General features: G+C 39.0%; 1 protein-coding gene across 1 annotated transcript; it reads left to right on the top strand.

The window, feature by feature from the left end:
• Positions 1-2,749: 2,749 nt before the first annotated feature.
• mtmr10 (myotubularin related protein 10) lies at positions 2,750-21,021 on the top strand. The gene is made up of 16 exons (XM_061068100.1): positions 2,750-3,264; positions 4,875-4,935; positions 9,358-9,494; positions 9,987-10,059; positions 11,327-11,469; positions 13,480-13,573; positions 13,724-13,871; positions 14,578-14,665; positions 14,882-14,970; positions 15,118-15,248; positions 15,380-15,449; positions 15,892-15,962; positions 16,239-16,411; positions 16,523-16,693; positions 17,072-17,254; positions 17,919-21,021. Exons 1-16 carry the CDS (start codon positions 3,199-3,201, stop codon positions 18,528-18,530), a joined length of 2,310 nt encoding a protein of 769 aa, XP_060924083.1. The 5' UTR covers positions 2,750-3,198; the 3' UTR covers positions 18,531-21,021.
• The last annotated feature ends 453 nt before the right edge of the window (positions 21,022-21,474 follow it).

Here is a 21,474-nt window from a genome sequence, read left to right as displayed (position 1 = left end):
CTGAGCCCGATTCCCTCAAACATCGCCTCTACACAACATAACACAGGAAACTGGGCCACGGGGACCAATCACGGGGCGCCGAGCGAGGAGCGACACTAAATATTCATGAGTTACTCCGAGAGACGACACTGGGCATGCGCAGCTCCGGGACGTCCAAACAACAGGGTCAGGCACAAGTGGACAAGAAAGGTTCAACAGCAGCTGCAGCAGCACAATATGGCTCAATATCATATTGAGATGAAGAGTTTTAACACTCAGCATCATGCAGATAGAAAGAGGAAGAATTTATTTTGGCAAAGTTTAAGTTAGTGGGCCAGTGTCCAAAGTTCCACACATTTGACTTCAGCTTTAAACATTATGTTTGGGCTTTTGGATGAAAATCAATCCCCAGATATTAAGCAGTGATTATTTAGCTAGGTATTGTTTTTAAGTTTCAAAGCTGGATCAGCAACTTTTAAAATCTATTTCAAAATACATTGGTCATTATTTAGCTCTGGTGAAGGGATGGACTATATGAGACTTTGAAAGTGCTATACCTGGCATATGTTTATTTCTGTTTCTAGATCAGCGGGTAATGTAAATGGAATACTTTTTGAATTATTGGACGGATCCTATCAAATTAATTAGTAACCAAATGATTAAATAACTGTAGTCAAGCAAATATTGAATGATCTGGATTCTAGAGTGAAAGTTCAAATTAGCAGAGAAGGTAAATACTCAAGTAAAGGACAAGTACCTCAAAAGTGATACTACTTAAGTACACAACTTGAATAAATGTTTAAAAACACCTGTAGAAACTGTATTTATATCTTTTGGCTGACTTCTGTTTTTGCAAACATCCATAACAACTTTTATTCCAACAGTATTTCGAAGTCTATTACTTTTTAACATCAGCTTGCATTTATCTTTTCCAAATGAAGCCTTTTAACATTATAGAGTCAAATATTAATTGACCTACAGCAGTTCTGTTTAGAGGCAGCTGACAATTCCCTGAATCGTGTCATATGCAAAATAGTACAAGGCTGTGACACAACATTATCAGACGACCTTTACATTCTGTCGTGAAATAATCATTTGCTGGTTAGATGTTGGCTCCTGGTGTCTCTGTATCACTGGGTTATATCTATACTGTTTAAAAAAGAAGTTCACATTGTGTCCTGTAAATAACCCCAACTCTCTCTTCAGACAAATACAATCCACAAGCTCCTTAGGAAATGTCTTTTGAAGTGAAGGGGTGGCACTGGCCTCCTCCGCTCACAACCCGTCTCCTGTGAGGCGACTCTCTGGGTGTGACCTGTCTGACAGGCTGCCTCTGTATGCGGCTGACACATAGGCCTAATGTGCGTGTGAGTGTGTGTTATTTTATATCAAATACGTATAAGGTGAATATTAAATCAATATAAATTCCCCACGACAACCTATAAAACAGGTGTCACCTATGTCCCAACAAACCACTGGCAGACAAAAGCTATTCTACTGGATAAAGAAAAGATGAGTGAGCTTTGGTGATACTGGTGATACTGTTGGTGCAGTATTTTGTCTCCACCCAGTGGACATTGTAGGACAAAACAGACACTAGGACAAAATCTTGAAAATATCTGTGCATTGTTGATTTAGATGTACAGCATTCATTTACAAAGAGCATTATGAAAATCTATGTAAGAGTTAAGGAGAGTTTTTGCAAGCATCCATTTAATGAAGCACTGTTAATGTCAACATTATTACATGCATTTAACAGCTTTATATACTGTAATACTGTATACTTTGGTGTTACATTTTAGTAGACAAAAAAGATGTCTTTAAGTTTTTTTGATTTCTTTAAAGGTACTTATTATTAAATCTAATTTGTTATGTACAGCAAGGCCAGAGATACGTTATTTTTTTGGTTACAACAATTTTCAGGGACCTTGTCTGTGTAGTGTATCACATTCTCTGATGTCCATGAAAGGGCAAAAAAATAAAATATAAGTGATTTTGTTGTAAATGAGATGCAATTTTTTTTTAAATATATATATATATCTTCGGCGTTGAATCATTCGAATACATCTCAGCAACAGATGTGAAGAGAAAAGCAAAACTCCAGCCAGCCAAAAAAACTCCAGTAATTAAACAATAGCGCCACCTAGTGCACAAGACTAACAAGATAAATGTAACTCTGTTGGAAGATCTTGAATAAAATAAGATAAAATACACTTGGCTCTGAACTGTTAAAGGCATCGTAAAATCAAACAAATTAAAAATATTGTTGGAATAAAAATGTAATGGATGATTGCAAAAACAGAGGGCAGCAAGAAAATACCAGTTTTTGCAGTTTATTATGTTTTATATAAAAAAAAATTATGGAAGTTTGAGCTTCAAAAGTTTCATTTTATAAAGTAGAACATTCAACTTATTGTTCTCACATGAGTTTGTGTGGAGCGGAACTATTGTAAAAACAGAAAGAAAAGAGGCACGCCCGTCCAGCCTCAAGTTCCCAGGGTCTCATGGGAGTTGTAGTCAGTGGGTGGTGCACTTGATGAACGCAAACAAACATTATCGTTGTTTTTATCGCTCAAATCAGAATAGTATCCATATATATATATATATATATCACCACGTCCACTAGTATCTATCTATCTGTGAGCTACTATGAGCGGAGTCGCTTCGTGTCCGGCTCCGCTTCCCCCAGAGAAACTCTCGGCACAGAACCGGACAGAACTGAAGCTGCGGAGCCCGGAAACAGGGCGGGACCTCGGCTCTGTATAAACATGGCCGCTAAGCCCTCCGCAGCACCAGCTCCTGCGTGTGGGTGAACTAGTCCGACTTTGAGGAAGTCCCCGAGCCAAACTAGCACAGGAGCGGCCGGAAAGGAAGATGTGGACACGCCACGGGGGGTCTCTGAGCTGTTTCACCCGGTTCCCCTCAGCGACAGGACGGCTTCTATAAACTCCCTGCAGCACTTTAATCTAGCTAGCTCGCCAAGCTAACACCGACGTCTCAACGGGAACTTCTGTCAACTTTTTTTTTTATCATCCAGCGAGTCCGACGTGCCACTTGACTGCGTGACGGAATGGAGGAGAGCCATTCCTTATGAGTGTGTTGTTACCCACTGAAGTGTCAGGCTGAGTCCATCTTTACAGGAGCTTTCCCCCCTTTTGGTTGGTGTCTTTATTTTTCCACTGGCAGCCGCCGAGCGTGCGGACGGGGCGGACGTAAACAATGTTCTCTGTGAAACCCATGAAACCCATGAAACCGACCTTCAAGAGTTATCTCCCTCCTGTGCAGGTGAGTGGTTTTATCACAGCGGGGGTGTTTGCTTTTCACTGCCAGTAAACAACGTCGGGTCATTTCTTGAGTTTGTTCTCTTGTGGAGCTGTCGTCACTGGGTTAGGGTGTCCAGGATGTCTGACGTGTGCCTGAGCTTATGAGAAGATACTGGGCAAGTCTGACAACATCTAAATCAAGCTGTAGTGGGATTCGACTTCAAACCAGCATCCCCAGAAAGCTGAAGCATTGTAGGATAACCACACTGTGTTTATCCCCAGGTGGCAAATAGCAACAAGAGTTCCTTCCTGCTCTTGTACAATTTAGAGAATTGAAACTTGCAGAGTGAACCTGAAAGTGAATCGTAGTTGTTTATCCTGTTATAATTTGGCATCCTTGGATTTACCCATGCATTATGTACAGCAGGTGAAAGAGGTTTGCTTACAGACGCTGGTGGTGCAACCCACACAAATCCAGTGTTTGTATGCACCTGGTCAACAGGAGTGTTGGGAAGTGGTTTGTGTTGAAAGAAGCTGACATGGGTTAGGATTAAGGTTATTGTCGTGGACTTGCCACTGTTGGGTTTTACAGTCTTCACAGCATACTGTCAAAGCAAAGACTAAAATAGAAAATGCAATAATTACTTATATACTTTCAAGGTGTATGCTTTCAAGATAGGATTAAATCAGCCATTTGCAGTGATGGGAGAGAGCATCACGGAAATGCTTCTCCAGGGTGAACAATGGAGGAGTGGACTGTGAGTGTGAGCTGACTGAGTGTGAGCTGAAGACATTTTCCAAAGTGGTAGTGGTTTTTATTTAATTAAGTAAAGGTCTTTACACTATTTGAAGAGATGGGTTGTTGCACTTTAGGAAGCTCCAGCTCTTTAAGTAAGAAAATGTGCTTTGACTATTTCATTCAGCTTTTTATTGCACAGTGCAGTCCTATTATTTGTTGTTTTTGTTTTCCTGAGCACATTGGATCTTCAAGAAGACAATTACTGTGAAGTTAAATCACTTGCTATTAGATTTATTTTGAGGGTATTTACACCTACATCAGATGTGATGTGCAATACAGAAATTGTCACCTCGTTTATACATAGTCATATTGGTAAATTCCTGAATGATCCCTACACACTGACACTTTTAAACCTGAAACTCAGCACTTCTTTTAGTCATTCATTCACAGTCATTGTGCTGAAGTAGGGCCAACAGTGGAAAACACTGGACTGCCCAGACACTAAAGGAATGTCACTGCATATGCAAGTATGAGCAGCATTTGTGGATGGTGTAATAGTATCTTCTAGTTTTCCTCAGAAATCTTGCAACAGGCTTATCGTCACTTACTGCATGCTGTGTAGATGAAACATTTGCAACATGAACTCTCCAAAACAAACCATCACAGCTGTTAGGATATTCAGCATGGTTTTATGACAGCTGTCAATGAATAATAGGTATTTGAAAGTCCTACTAAAAGTCTCGTGCTTTGTTTACAATCAACGGACACATTTGAGTTGTAATTCTCTCGCCCCTCCCCCTTGTAAAAGCAGGTGATTGCTTTGCCATAATTCATTAACTTTCCAATGACTTGGTGTTTAACTAACTCTGATGTGAATTATGCTTTTTCTCCAGACTGATGGGAAGAAAACCTTTGAACCGCCTATTAAGAAGTTGGAACCCAAGTTACTTCCAGGTACGTTTATTTGATGCATTATCCCAAGATTAGTTAAAAGCACCAACATATACAGGCAAGCAGTTCTCACATGCTCAGCATTTTCAAATATTATCTAGACACAATGTTAATAACCAGACAAAAGACTGTTTTTCCTTTAGAACCTTATATAGGGCCCTATGATTTCCGCGATAACGAAAACGCGGACGGAATCACGGAATCGGACAATAAAAACGGAATCTACTGTTAACACGGAATGCAGCGGAATTCGCCATTATTTTGGTGAAATTCAGTTTCGAGAGAAAGGGAAACAATACAGGTGACATTAACCTCACTGAATGTTTAGCAGTCACTCCCAAAACAATGCTAAAAACACCCGGTCCACCACTCCAGCCTAGTTAGCGGGGATGCAAACAATAGGTCCCGCCCCCGCTCCTAACAAGAAGTTGAAGCGCCCGCGGCTGACCGCGGAAATGCCTAAAACTTCCAAAAAGCTTAATAATTCGGTTTTAACCCCAAAATTCAGAGCGGAACAATACCCGAAACAATTTTATCACTCAGGTAATCAGCTGTTTTGCCGAGTATGCCAACATACTATTGATTGGAAAAGATACGTGCGATGACCACTTGAAGTCAAAAATCCATCTAAAAACAGTGAAAGCCGTAGCCAGGGCACGGCCCTACAAACCACAATTACGTCTACAATCAGCTCAGCAGATTCAAGAGTGGAGTTTATTGAGGACTTTGTGGCTGTGTGCGCCGCATCTGACATCCCCCTTGAGAAGCTAAAAAAGTTACGCCCGTTTCTAGTCAAACACTGTAAACACGGAGGAGCGCTCCCCCAAAATGCCAGCAGCCTCCGCCAGACTCACCTGCCTCGAGTGTTTGATCAACACATGACTGCCGTTTTAAAGCAGATCAGGGGGAAGAAGTTCGCTGTGGTTGTGGATGAAACAACGGATGCACGGGATTGTAGCGTCCTAAACATCGTCATTGGTGAGTTATGATTTGTTAAAATGAAGGACAGGTTATAAGCACTTTTTATTGTTACAAAAAGGGTCCTCAAGTCCTCAGTTATGCATTTTTTACACTTTAAGGACACTGTGAAAAGTTTATAAGCACTTTATTATTTATGTAATGTTCTTATTTGAAGCACTGAAAACAGTGCAATGTTGTGATGTTTTAATAAATGTATTCGTTCGCACTTATTTGACACTCGTTCTGATGATTTAAATAGCTTAAAGTGTAAAAACGGAATTCATGAAAATGAAAACGGAAAAAACGGAATTTGGAAAAAAACAAAACGGAATTTGGAAAAACAAAACGGATTTCATAGGGCCCTACTTATACACAAAAAGAGAGAACAATGTCTTTGACATGTTTACAGACCTCTTAATCAGTCCATTTTGTTTTAATGATGGCAAAAACAAAATGCACAAAATGGGCTGATTATCAGACTTGTGTGTCTTGTTACTCAAGAAAGATTGTATAATAAGCTCCATCTAAACAGCTGTAAGAAGGTACTGGAGAAGCTGGATATGAATTAATAGCTGAAGGGAGGCTGTCAGCTGAATTTTCTCTGAACTAGCTGATCGAAGTCACACTAAATGGGATTGCTCTGATGATTTTAAATTGTCAAACCTCAGAAATGAAAAATAAAAAAAATTCACAGCGCCGTCTGTGTTTAATCAGACTGGTCTGACAAGCCTTTCAGCAAACATGTCCATCTGTCTATTCCTATGCAAATTGTCTTAAATCTTATCTCAGTGCTAATAATTATTGTGGACATTGATTATTGTCTTCACAAAACATTACAGTTTTAACAGAGAAATATCAATTTAACTTTCACATAGTAATTCCCACTTGTAGCTTTTGCAAGTGTCATGATGTTTGTATAGCTCAAACAGCTTGAGTTGCTATTGTGCAGTGACACCAGTTATTTAAATGAGCAGTATTCCTTTTGATTAGAGCTGTGTAATATGAGCAAAATTGCATCACGATGGAAGTAATTTCATGTAAATGGAGGCAATATGTACGTTTTTACAGTAGCTGGTCTTTTCAGGTTAATGATTCTTTGCCGTATGGTATCTAATATTGGAGTTTGTTTTGCCGCTCTTATCCGTAGACTCTCTGTACTGTTGTGCTGATTGTTGTGTAGGTGGTAAAAGAGGTTAGACATCTTTGAGTCTGCTGCGGGGACTCGTCTGTAGCTTATAGGAAGTACAGATTTTTATTCGTACCCAAACCACATCCATGCAGCAGAAGTAGCAGCTCGTTTAGGTATAATATACGATATGTTGGACACGAGTGAAGGCTCAACAATGCTGTTTAAATTTATGAGAAACTTTTGATAGACTTTGGCCTCAAGTTATGAGTCTGTTATCCCTCGTTACTCTCTATCTGTCCCTACTTTTACTTTTACTTGTTTCAATGTACCTTTTACTCTCCAGAATTTCAGTTTCAACTTCAGTCTCTGTACTACTGGTTTTAATTTGTAAAAATAGTGTGTGGATAGAATGAATTCAGTGATCATTAAAATGGTGTTAAAGTCCTTTCTCTTTTTAAGATTATCACGAGCAGCAGCAAAATGCCTCAAACCACAATCGTCAATAGATTAGTTAGTCATCACAACTCTAACAGGTTTCTATTCAGTCATCATATTTGCTCTTTTCTCATGATGTCACGAGGATTTATAAACGTCTCCCTGCCAGTGATACTTGCATGAGCAACAAAGCGGAGCAAAGTGCTGATTACAGCACAGTGCCATTCCTTCCATCTGTCAGTCAAATGCTTTAAGTGTTTAGTAAAAAAAAAAGAAGTAGGATATTGATTATCTTAATACTGTGCCTGCTAACACGTGACTAACAAAAAGTGCAGTTAGTTTATTAAGTTGAGCGATAAGAGAGAGTTCATTATAATGATTTATTCTGGTTAGAGTGAGAGTAGTTGACTCATGAGTCTCATGGACCGCCCCTTTGCAAAGTGTCATGTTGTATGGTTATTTAACTATGCAGATATATCCTCTTTAAAATAAAAAGAGGAACAGGTTAATTTAAGTTAACTTTTGCATCTCTTTGCATATGTTTTTTTAAATCACTCTTCAAACCATATTCAAACCTGCTTCACTGAAGTCAAGTGTGTTTTGATAAGGCCAAAGTCGACAGGAGAATTTGATTGACCTGCTAAATGGCTGGTAAAGCAAACTTTCCACCCTGTTGCCCCAGTTCATCTTTAAAAATCCCAGGGGCAACTTTTTATAGCCATGTTTTTGTCTATGCATTTATTTGGTCATCATGTTAAGGGCTAAGGGTCATTATATCATCACTTTGTCATATATGAATAGCTGCTTCATTAACCCTAAGTGGGTCACTATAATGTGACTTCCATGTGCCAGAACTGAAGGAAGTGACTGTTCCCCTTATCACTGCAGAAACTGTGTGTGTGTGGCCTCTGAGCTTTTACTCTGCCAGACAGAAACCTTGTGTAACGTAGCTTCAATGCTACCCTTTCAGAAAAAGATTTATAATTTGTTATGTGTAAATGACCTAAGCTTCCTGCTTGTTTTCATTACTGTTGATAGATCATAGAGCATTATGTGATGGTTTCTGATTATCTTAAGCATAGTAAGATGAAGCTATGCTATTTAGGAAGCTTGTGAAACATTACTGCCGTTTTCCTTCCTGCTCACTGAGACAGAAAACAACAGAGGTTCACAGTCAACCAGTCAAATATCTGTTCAACTAGTTAAACTTGTTTTTTGACTAAGTGGCTTTGATGGAAGGCATGTGAAGTCTCTGTAAAGTTTTTTCCTGGATAGTCGATAGTAGCTAACACTCCTTATTCTAATGAAAGGCCATTGTTGGCAGTTTTTGAGCCACATTCTTGTGAAATTGAGTATTATTTATGTGCTACGGTCATGTTAGTCATAAGCAATATGTGTGTTGTGTCTTACATCAGTATCAGGTTATCAGTGTCACTATTTACCCTCAACAGTGTCATTAACACTAAAACCTGTAACTTTGAGCTACCACTTATTATGCATTTTAACACACCATGACAAAAGGGAGGATAACAGTGGAAAGCAGAAGATGTTATTCTGTATGCCTGGAGAATTGATCATTTGTAATGATGAGCAAATTATCAAAAATCCATGAAATAAACCCAGGTCAAAGTATGTTTGTAAATGAGGCATATCTTTACTGTCTCAATTTCTGTAAGTTTTGATATTAATTGTTTAACATGTAACATGCATAATGAGTTACGGTGTAGATTGTATTGCAGCTTGTCTGCGTGGTAACAGGATGTTACTTCATTGCAGTTCTGTGTCAGTACTGAGGCTGTTTACTTTGCCGTTCTAATCCTCATTTTCTGCATATTTCTTTAAACTGTAGAACTTAACTCTAACTTTACACACTTCTTTTTTTCTCATTTGTTGGTCATCAGGGGAGATAGTTGTTAATGAGGTGAACTTTGTGAGGAAATGCATCAGCTCTGACAGCAGCCGGGATGACCTTTGGGGGAAGTTGATATGCACCAACTTTAAGGTCTCCTTCATCATCCAGGATGCCCCACCTAAACAGGTATTTGTGTGTTCTGGTTTTTTAAAACTGTCAAACTCTGGAGTGAATAATTATCCACCCTTTATTATCTATAATGCTGTGGATCTGTTAAAATGTGAAAGGTTTAAGATTGTCATACAGTTTTTAATGTTGGCTTGTACAATTTTAGCTTAATGTTTGTGAAACCTGTTGGTGCCACACGTATCCTCCTGAATAGATCCTGTTTCCACAGCCATAATTGCATGTGCAGTGCATCTGGCAAGGAGGAAGGAAAACTGTATTTTCCTGCACAACATTGTGAGTGATATCGCACAAGAAGTGAGAGAACAGACGTCATTTCCAGCGATGCTGCAGATTGTTGTTGTGATAACAGAGTTGAACCTGATCACTCCTCGGGCTGAGGGATTTAGCTTGATCCAACATCCAGTGTTTTCAGATGTTAGGTGCAGGAGAACTTTGTATAGAATAACAATAGTACCTATTTTTAAATTGTTGCTGTTGCCTTTACCACAGAAGTCCCACTTGTCCCACCTGCTGCTTGGAGAGCACGACATCCCCCTGACCTGTCTTGAACAAGTAGTAACAGGTACGTCTGTTCGCCACATTTGTGTTGACAAACAGAAGTTTATCACAGGTTGATGCTGTGGTCACAGACATGTTTTTACTGACTTTCCCATGTAGAAATCTGGTTACCAGCTCTTAAATGTTAATGTCTGATTAGTTACTAGAATAATAAAAAGTTATTTTTAAAATGATATTAGATGAATCAAAGCATTATTGTATTAGCACATTTACAATGTATTTATCAAATGTGTAATCAGTCAAATTTCTGATGATTGGATAATTAATCAACTCTTACAGCACAAACAGCCTGACCCAGTCATTGTAGAGTGATCCACAGATGTGTGTAAAGTTAGATGGGGCAAGTTGTTCCCTCAATAATCTTTGACAGCATGGATCTCTTTTGTTGAGCATTCCTGCTCAGCAATCTGATTATAAGTGAAGTCACAGCTAAGGCCGTGTTTAGTGGCTGCGCAGCCTGCCCAGGATTAGACTTGTTTTTATTTCTCATTCCTGTCAATTGCTGACAGTGCAAGGGCAACTGCCCAGAGCAAGGTTTGTTGTGTTACAGTGATACAGCACAAGGCTTTGTTTTACCCTGCTTGTTTTTCTGACCTGTTAGAACCGGGCCACCAGACAATACATTGTCATTATGGGATTTGCACAAATATAGTACCGTTGAGGTTAAAATTAACCTGACAGTACCGATAACTGATATTTTGTCTGCCTGTTTCTTTATATAATGTATGCTAAGGATGTGTAGTATGGTCTCAATCCACCAGCAAGAGTCAAAATCTTCAATTATGTCTAACTTCATGTTGAAAGTCATAAATCATAATAAATAATATTCTTTCAATATAACATGTCTCCATTTACACCTGGAATTAAAACATGATCTGTGATATTAAATATTGAGTTTAAACTCATGGGTTACTGCCCTGTATAAATGCAGCACTCTTGCAGCATGACACTCCCACAAGTGTCCAAACATGACATATCGATGCACAAGGATGGAACATTATTATTGTTGGGCTTAGAAAAAAACTTTTCATTAACTTTGTAATTGGTCAGTTTTCTTTTCAAATTCTTATTGCTGTGCTGATATAAACTGATACAACACTTTGTGAAATAGCGACCTAATGTTTTTATTCTAAACATAATGTAAAAGAGTGCATCTGGCATTTATTAGTGCATTCAGCTGTAGCACAGATACACTGGAAGTGTCGGTCCTGCTTATTTATATCTGAAGTAGTTGACGTTTTCTCATCGTCTTTTGTGTTTGTTCCTCTCAGTGAATGATACGAAGGGGAAGAAGAAAGTGTTGGGGTCCAACCAGAAGCTGAAATTCAATCCCACTGAGCTCATCCTGTACTGCAAAGACTTGCGCATCATGAGGTTCTGCTTTGATGAGGCTGGGCCTGAGAGCGCCAAGAAGGTGGGTGATACAGAAACTCTGCTCAGGGACTGGTTATTTAAGAAGCTTCTAACATATCCACTCAGTTTGGATTTGGAGACAAAGTTTTCTAAGTGGAAATTGTGATAAATAAATGGCAAGGATTCTTGTAATCTGCAATTCAAGAAAAGTAAAGCGGTTAAGTGTAAAACTTGACTTAACTGACTTTTGTTCCCCCTTGTGGCACAAACATTGCCATTGGCCATATCTGTAAACCCGGAGTGGGTTAAAACAACATAATTTGGTCTTTGCGAACACAGTATGTATATGATTGTTTGAATGTGGAGTGGGAAGTGAGATCCGATCACAAGAGACACATTGAGGACGTATTTTAATGTCAGGCGTGAACAGGGCCTATATCTGACCAGGGGACACAGATAGCACCAGTCTTCCCCAGTATAGTTATTTATTTTCTGTTACTTCACTTTTATTGAAATTATTGTTCCCTTTTTTTTTGAGTTTTCACTGCTCATTTCACTGATGGCTGTTTCTGACCAAACTTTTCCTTTTGTGACTCTCTGAGCTCACTGCATTTACTCACTACACACTAAGATTTGACCACTTCCTCAGAGACAAGGATATTTACATCATAAAAACAGTTTAGTTCTGCTCACTCGCGCTCAAACTGAAGAGAAATGACACTTCTCACAACAACATTTCTGTGGTGCCATTAGCCAAACAATGGATAGGAGACGTTAAACAATGGCATTCAGGTCAGAGGAAACCGAGAGTCATCCAGAGTGTAGAAACAACTGGCAGCGTGGCTCTGACTCATCTCCTGCTCGGAGAGATTGGAGGGACAGATGTTTCATTCTTCACACTGGAGCTCAGTTTAGTCGGGTCCAAGTATAACAAGTAGGGGACATTGTGGTGAGATGAATTTGTGTCTTTTTTAATTAAGGTTCTGGAACTGGTGTTAAATGTCCAGATACTTCAATAGTATTGTATATTTATATGATGTTTTAATAGTTGAAGATATAAGTCGAGAGGTGGTGCTTCAATACATTTGTCCACAGGGGAAATTAAGTAGAAGACTATGACTAATGTGGAATTTTGGAAGCTGATGCCAATAATGATATTTGGGAGTAAAAGATCTCAGATACCAATGTATCAGCCAATGTAATTTGAGGCTTGATATAGTTATATTATAGATATACAGTATATTTATTATAAATTAGCATAAACATAAAGAAAACACACAAAAGCCAATTCATAGAGCTTGAATTGGAAAAATAAACAGCATTTTAGCATAAAATGTAAACGTAACACACATTTTCTTCAGTCTCACCATGGAGTAATGGAGCTATATGTCTCTTGCCAGTGAAAAGAACATGAATGTGAATGCACACGGTTCCATGTCTGATCTCCTCATGTTATCTGGGAGCAATTTGTCTGTAGGGCCAGGAGCAGAACAAACCTACAGCACATCAGGCAATATTACTGTGTGGTACTGCATAGACTAGGATCTTACAAATGAATTTAATTTGAACCATAAACATTTTATTTTTGTACATCTACAGAGAACTGAAATAGAAACATGTCTGCCCTCCCTCACGCCTTGTGAGTTTATTTATGGACACCCTGTATGTAATTACAGTGTGAACCTAATACAGGGCTCAGGTCTTTTTCTTTCTTTCTTTGTGACATATGGAATTAAGCCAGTCTATAATAGTGTATTTTGCCAAATGAAAATTACAGAGTTGGGAGCAGCCTTACACATACACAGACGCTCGCACACACACACACACACACACACACTCTTTTTCTGTGTCCTCATGTCATTCACAGCTTTACTAGTGAATGGAGTGCTTTGTGTGACTCTGGTGGGGCCACAGAGAGATTCAATCCTGAGCAGCAGACTGTCAAACATTTACTTTCCCAGATTTCACTTGTTCTTGTGTTTGTTTGGTAAAGAACTTGCATTTTAGCAAAAACCAGAGTTCACATGAAGTCGATTATCCCATAAAAGTACCATTGTTCTATATCTTCTAGGTTTGCCTTGCTATTGCCCACTATTCCCATCCAGCTGATCTCCATCTTCTATTTGGCTTTGAGTATCAAGGACGACGATACCATGAATCTAAAGGTACCCTACAGAATAACTCATTCTGAAAGACTTAAGACATAACATGCGTCTTATCACGTTTACATTTTCTGTAAATCCAAATTCTACAACTAGGGTTTGATATATCTGCATTATGCAAAATAAATCATCTCAGTGTTTCTGTATTTCCAGAGGATAGAGTCAATGGTTCCACCCCTCGAGGAGGATTGCAGACCCCCATTTTTGACCGTCCATCTGACTGGGATCGAGAGGTCAAGAGGACGAGTGCTTCAGGATGGAGGGTCTGCTCCGTCAACGAGAGTTATGCCATCTCACAGAGGTTTTTTAACTTGTGTTTTTTGTTTTTGGCAATTTAGGATGGGCTTTGTAGGAAATGTATGTCTGTAGCTCCAACAGTTTCTCTAAATTGAACCCGCTACTCATACTTTTTTGGCTGGAAATTGTATTTACATTGTGCACATTTTTCTTATTTCATGAGTGACTTCAAGAAAATGTTTTTGTGAATGTCGCATTGTAACTTGCAAGTCCGTTGTAGACAGTACACGCTATTCATCTGAGTTCAGTGGTGACATCATGGTGAATTTCAGTGTAAGGAATAAGGATTGTACAGTGTTAAATGTGCAGGTGGAGAAAGGACGCCTGTATGGCCTAATAGTAGTTTCCACCAAACCGTACACATCGCATGGTGCTGAAGCAAAACTGACACTCCGATTAACTTTTCCTTTATTAAAACAAACCTTCCTGCTGTAGACATTCACCAGCTTGAATATGTGGCAGAGACGCAGCAAAACTAAACCAGTGCTAACAAGTTTAACAATTTTCTGTACAACCATGGCTTCATTGCCAGTAGTATAATATTATATGAAAGCATCAAACAACGCAGCCATAAGCTGTGCTCGGCTTTAAAGTTTTGGGAAACGTGTATTTTTTTTTTCTCACGTGTGTCCTCTGCATTTTGTTTTCTTATTGTGTCCTATATTATATTCCTTTGTAACCCCATCCTCTTTCTCTAAACCACTTCTCAGTCTTCCAGAGTACGTCGTTGTCCCAGTTTCTCTGGCAGATCAAGACCTAAAGCAGTACTCTATATTCTTCACTGATAATCGCATCCCTGTGAGTATCCAAGCTCAGAAATCCCCATTAAATGTGATCTGTTTTTTAAACTCTGCTAAGAAATACCTTTAATTTATCCATACGAGATACGCATTATAAGATCTACGTACTTTTGAGGGTCACCTTTGTAGACAATTGTGATCATTATATGCTAGTTTGATTCATCAGTGCATCCCGTCTCTTTTATTCTATTAACCATTGCATTCTTTTTCAAAGCTCTGGTGCTGGAGTCACCCCAATGGGAGCGCTCTTGTCCGCATGGCCAGCATAAGTGATCCATTACAGCAGAGGAAGATTGAACAGAGGTAGAGCAAAAGTCTCAATTTCACTTATTTATATTTAACTGATCATTATAAGTGGGTGTTTTCATATATTTTTAGTTCCTGTAATAAGGTTAAAGGCATTTGGTTGTTACAGCAGTTTTGAAACTAATCTGTCCTGTGTTGTTGTAGGATCTTTAATGCCATCACAAAGAGCCACCCACAGCGAAGTGATGTATTCAAGTCGGATCTGGACAAGTGTCTGCCCAACATCCAGGACATCCAGAGCGCCTTTGTCAAAGTCCGGCACATCTGTGTCATAGGTGAGCTCCACTGCGCGGTTTAACAGTCACAATCCTATTACCACTGCAAATATTCAACTTCTGTCTTGTGCACAATTCTATGGTGTGGAAATGGAATATGTGTATTTACATGGTTTGACTTTTATGTGCAGATCCTTTTGAGGAGTCTGAAGAGAGGTGGCTTACATCCATTGAAAACTCCCGATGGCTGGAGCATGTCAGGTATGTAAACAACACAACGCTCTTAATAAACTACCAGTCTCGTGTTAGTTAATGAAGACTCAAAATTTAAATGTCTTGCTGACCTTAATGATATTTGTATTTTCCTACTTTTACCTGGAATATAAAAAACTTGCATGGACATCTTGTAGTGGATATGTTGAATGTGAAAAAGTATCATTGTAGATACATTTACATATCCTATGTAACTTCCAGTGTTTCTTTGAAACTATATTGCAAGTTCTTAATTTTCTTTATTGTCAGAATAAATATACACCGATGAGATGAGTTGCTGTTTGGATTGCAGGATTATTTTAAAATGATGGGTCTATCAAGTATCGAAAAATAAATAATCAAGTTTATTTCAATGTAAAGCTATGAATGCTAATCTTTTTTTCATATATTTTAATGTCTGTAAACATGTATGTTGTGCTTGTGACCCAAGGGCCTTTTTGAAGCACTCAGCTGAGATTGTCTACACTCTGGATGGAAAGAATTCTTCAGTCATTCTCCAAGGTAAAACTCTCTAAATTATTTCCCCCAGTTGTTAGACCCCATCATACTTCACAGTTTTAAATCAGCAGTCATACACTTGCTTGTTGTTTAATGATAATTTTATTGGTCCATCAGTTGTGATCTTTCAGCAATATTTAGCTTTAAACAGATGTTGCATACTCCACATGACACATTTAAAAATGTCATTAAATCATAATAATTAACTATTTTTCCAACCTGAAAGTTCTGTGAAAATACTTCCTCTGACTTTTTGTGTCTCTCGTTGCACCTGCACAGAGGAAGAAGACCGAGACCTGAACTGTGTGGTGTCGTCATTGGTGCAGCTCATGTTGGACCCTCAGTATCGCAGCCTCACTGGCTTTCAGAGTCTAGTGCAGAAGGAGTGGGTGATGGCTGGCCATCGCTTTTTGGACAGATGCAACCACTTAAAGAAGAATGACAAAGTGGAGGTATTCTATGGAGATCTATACTTAATGCAGTCATAGAGTAGCTGACCTAACGATTTTCCTGAGACGCTTGTGCTTCTTTGTCATTTGTTTCTCTGTGTTGTGTTGTTCCAGTCTCCACTGTTCATGCTGTTCCTGGACTGCGTGTGGCAGATGATAAACCAGTACCCAGCGGCGTTTGAGTTCACAGAGACCTATCTGACAGTACTGAGTGACAGCATGTGGATTCCACTCTTCAGTACTTTCCTCTTCAATTCTTCTAAACAACGCACTAAGCACTTAATGGTAAGGGATGCCTTATATCATATATAATATATACTTTTTCATTTAGTTTAATGTTTTCCTACGTAAAATATCCAAATGCGTCAGTGGAATTGAATAATAAGAGTAGAAGTCATGTTATTGTACCAGGTGATAGTGTGTAGCCAAGCAACATGTTTTTGAGGCCTCATCTCACGTTGGAGACTATAATTTCCTCTGTGGGTTTCAGATAATTGACAGGAAACAGTGCAACATAATGCACAAAGATAGAAATAAAATCCTATGATCACCAACTAATTTTACACAATAAAATTATGTTTTTTGATTACGGACACGTATTGTCCGTGTAATACTACTGTATGTGCAGATGTACTGAGAATGAATGATGTCTTTCCATTACAGGACTTTGCCAAGATTAAAGCCATCCCTCAAGGAGAAGACCAGGTTGTGTTTTTCCCGCCTGTTTGGGACTGGTCAAAGCAGTTCTCCACCAAAGATCAAACCCTCTTTAACAACCCCATGTACGTAGGCAAAGGAGCTGCCTGTGTTCAGAACGGGGGAGTGAAAACCTTCACACGCACAAAGGTATGTAACGCACAGAGCCATACAAGTTTATAGAAGCAGTAACGGCACATTGTTAAATGTGTTTGCCCTCTTAATGGATCTGCTACAAAAAGTTAAGACTGGGTTTTATGGTTTTCAAGTTCATAATTCTTTATGCTCACCCATTTCTTTAGTTTGTTGAGATTGTTTTGAAGTCAGATCAATTACTTAGTGTATGTAGACTTATACCGAGACAGAATTTGAGTACGATAAATATATTTTTGAGTTGTGACTGTTCATTACATAGGAATGTTATTTTCAAGGTCAGAAGAGGATCTGTAATAATGTGTAAAAATGTTAGATAAACGTCACTTCAGTCATCTGCTCTCTTCAGCCTGGAAGTATCACTCTGCTGAAACAGAGATTCTGAGAGTAAATGTTTAACGTCGGTAATCCATCCGGTCAGCAACTTTGTTCATTGCTGCTGAGATTGTATGGGCAGCCTGTTGTTGTGTTATCATCAGCAAACACAAACAGAAGAGGAATTACCACACAGAAAATAGATTAACCTTTTGGATAAAATTGAATTTTTCAGGGTCATGATGCAGGGGTAAAGGTGAGAATGTGGAATATGTGAAATCTGCTACTGCAGTTTACAGAGACTGTTTAATGAGAATAATCTAATAATATGTCCTTCCTCCTGCAGAAAACCTACAGTTCCTCTGTGCGAGCATCGCCAGCCTCTCTGCGTAATGGGCTGAGGGTTGGAGAGGACACACTGACCCGCCGGGCATCTCTGCTGTCGGAGCTGAAGCCCGATTTCTCAACAGTGAAAGAAGAGAGCCCGGCAGAGCGCTTCTTCAGGGACTGGTTCTCTCAGCCTACCGACCAGCAGGGCCTCCTGATTCCACTGCTCATTCCCTCGCATGTGGCTCTCTGGAAGCTCTACTTTCTCCGCTGGGTCCCTGAAGCCTGCATTCCCAAAGGGGGCTCCATCACTGCCTACCACAAGCTCTCCCAACTGGTCGATGAAATTGAGATACTGCAGAGTCAGCTCAGGCAGTATAAGGGACCCAGTCCGGGCAGCACGCCACTCCCCAGCCCCCATGGGCCCCCTTTAACCCAAAGGAGGATGTATTTTAAGGCCAGTCCGCAGAACGACCCCCCTGCACCTCCAGACTTCCTTAACTCCTCCTTTCCTTTCACCCCAGTGGGAAATCTGTGCCGCCGCAGTATCCACGGGACTCCCATTAGCAAATTTCTGAACGGGGCGAGGATCTGGCTTTCGACAGAGACTCTTTCTAATGACACTGTCTGAGGACGGGGGGGCTTTCGGTTCACTTTTCTGTCCAAGCCTGTTTATTTTCTATGACCTCTTTCGTTAACACCAAGAATGAAAATATGCATTAGAAAAAATGTAACTTTGAACTTCTGATTATTTATAAGCTAGAATTGGCACCATTGATGCCGCATCAAAATCTGAGGTAATTTCTAATCTGAAGTGTCATCAGTCGTTCTCCATTACAGCTGAGGAATTCAGATTCTCTGTCGTGCACCCTCTTAACTGGCCAGTGAGTTGTTACTGTGAGGTGTCTTCTGACTGGGAAAGATCGTCTTTTAAAAAAAAAGTATATTCTTGTCCACTGCTTTTCCTTAGTGCTGAGCGAACTTCATGATCCACAAGAGCATCGCTTTTAGAAATTTACATTTTGAGTTCAGATGAGGCTGAGAACTTCCTTTTCCAAGATTTACCTGTGATTCACTGCGTGCACAACTGTAATGAATGCAGTGAAGTTGATGTATCTTTGAATTCCATTGGACAGTAAGACTTCTCCACTGTAATGGAATAATGATACTTGAAATTAGAAAGCCCTCCTTTTTATGCAGCAGCAATCATGCGTTCACTGAACACTGATTTCTTAATACTCCATTTATTTTGTGCCTTCCAGGAAAATTAAATTGAAGACGCAATGTTTTACTTGGTCAGAAAGAGGAACAGAAAATAACACTGCTAACAACTACTTGACTATATAGAAGAGGATCTGGTCTGGTTGAATGTAATGGGGCGTTTATTTTCGACAAACCAAATGCTATTTGCTCCAGGTGCCCATATTGTAACGCTTTTGTTTGGTGTAAGTAGCAAATTGTGTGATTTCAGGGTCTTACATTGTAGATTTACTCTATTTTTGAAGCAGAGATAAGGGCCTATATTTTTAGTGTCATGATGCAGGTGATACTGAGGGGGAAGCGGAGCTTTGAGGAATTAAATCTGTGGTAGATATTGTTCTTTTCTCTTTTGAGTTTTTTTTATTGAACTTTACTAGAAGCCTTCTGGTAAGGCACTGAGGAGAATCCTCCGATTATTAGTAGCTAAATGGGTAAATATTTGAAAGCAAAGGGACAGATAAGGACTTTGACTCAAACCAGTCCCTAGTTAAATGCCTGGTGAATTGAATTTCAGGCACTGAGTCACTGATTCGATGAACACAACAACAATGGGTGGATGACAAGTGACACTGTTACTAGGCAGCACATGAAAAACATCAGCATCAAATCATCTGGATAGTAAGTGTAATAACTACACTGTGTGTAGTTTTGAAATTTCCAATGAAAGTAAGGTCAGATGTCTATATTCAACACAATCTGCAATCTGTGTTACTTTGGAGTGAAAAACCATGAACAGCAATAACAGTAAACACTGTTAAATATACTGTATATCTGGCTATAGCAATACTTTTGTATTAATATGAATTAATGTTCCTTAGTAACGCTGCTGCGCAGGGAGTTATGATAAATCAGAAAACGGTGACGTTACTGTACTTCCAGTCAGGATGGTGAGAGTGAGTGTGGTTCACAAATGCGCTCCAGGCTATAACTGATGTAATTAGGGAAATTTCATGAGAGCTACACTGCTACAGATTTTCTTTGCATTTCGAAGTGTCTCCCTGTGAAGTTCACTCCCAGCTGAACAGGGGACTGGTTTGAGACACATCTGGGGAAATGGGATCAGTCATCCAGAGCCCCTTTTTAAAAACTGGTAAGAACCTAGCACTGTTTAATATTTCTTAAAATAACAACAGCTTTTATGAAGCGCTTTGTCATTATGAATCTAACACCACTGGATAGATGGGATATTTGTCCAGGAGCATTGATCCTTTTCATGCTAGTTTCACGTGATATTTAGATGATTCTTTGGCAATAGCTAGTTCAGGAGTTTTTTTTAGCATAGATGTGTATATTGTGAGTGCAAACCTGTTTGTGCTCCTGAATGCTATTCATTGCACATTTTACTCAATATATAGGATGGTTTGTTTAAAGTGGTTTTTGAATATAGTTTTGGCAAATATTATAAATACTGTATATGCTTGAAAATCTTCCAATTAATATTTTTGATTAATGGTACTAAATAGCTTTTATCCTTGATTTAGTTTTTATATTTTAAGGAGAGATATTTATATAATGTTCTTCCACTAATACACAATGTTGCACTCTGCTGTGATTGTATGATGACGGTGTTTCCACCCTGACACAGTTTGATATTGATAAGCAGCAGATGTATTTATTCAGTTATGCAAATGTTCTCTAAGAGGGATGCAGATGCTACTGTAACCCCCCCCCCCCGTGCCTTTTTAGGAAGATTGATAATTTCTATAACTATATTCCTAAATAGTTTAAATTTTCAAACCTGATGATTTTATAATCTATTCTAGTGAAATCCATAGGTACAGCAGTGACGCTGTCTTTCCTAACCGAACATAAGGCTCAACTGTGTACCAGTAACCAATCAATTACAATATTTTTCAAATGAAGTTGTGTTCTGGTATTTATTTCATTGGTGTCAGGGTCATGAAAATATTACGTGCTTTAAGAATTCAGATTTTTTTTTATTCTGACAGTTGTATATTTAAAATATTAAATCCTAATTAAAAATCAATGCATGAATTTATTATCCATTAGCATCACTACTGGTTTAAACTGCAAAAAGAAAATAGTGAGGGGGGGGAAAAGACAAGGAAAACAAAGCTGCCACAACCATTAAGGAAGGACAAGTGATGTGGATCATTCACAGGTAAAGTTTGGTTGCAAATGCTTATATATATATATATATATATATATATATATATATATATATATATATCACAAACATTAATCTGTGTTTGAATCCTCCTATTACATTGTGCTGCTGTGTTATTAAAACCAGAGGGACGATAGAAGGAGTAGCACATCTGCAACAAAAAGTAAAGAATATGTAGTAGAGCACT

The sequence above is a fragment of the Limanda limanda genome, chromosome 3 (assembly GCF_963576545.1).
Source record: "Limanda limanda chromosome 3, fLimLim1.1, whole genome shotgun sequence".
Lineage (NCBI taxonomy): Eukaryota > Metazoa > Chordata > Actinopteri > Pleuronectiformes > Pleuronectidae > Limanda > Limanda limanda.
Note: the sequence above shows the minus strand (reverse complement) of the source record. Positions and strands in the feature narration are given on the sequence as shown.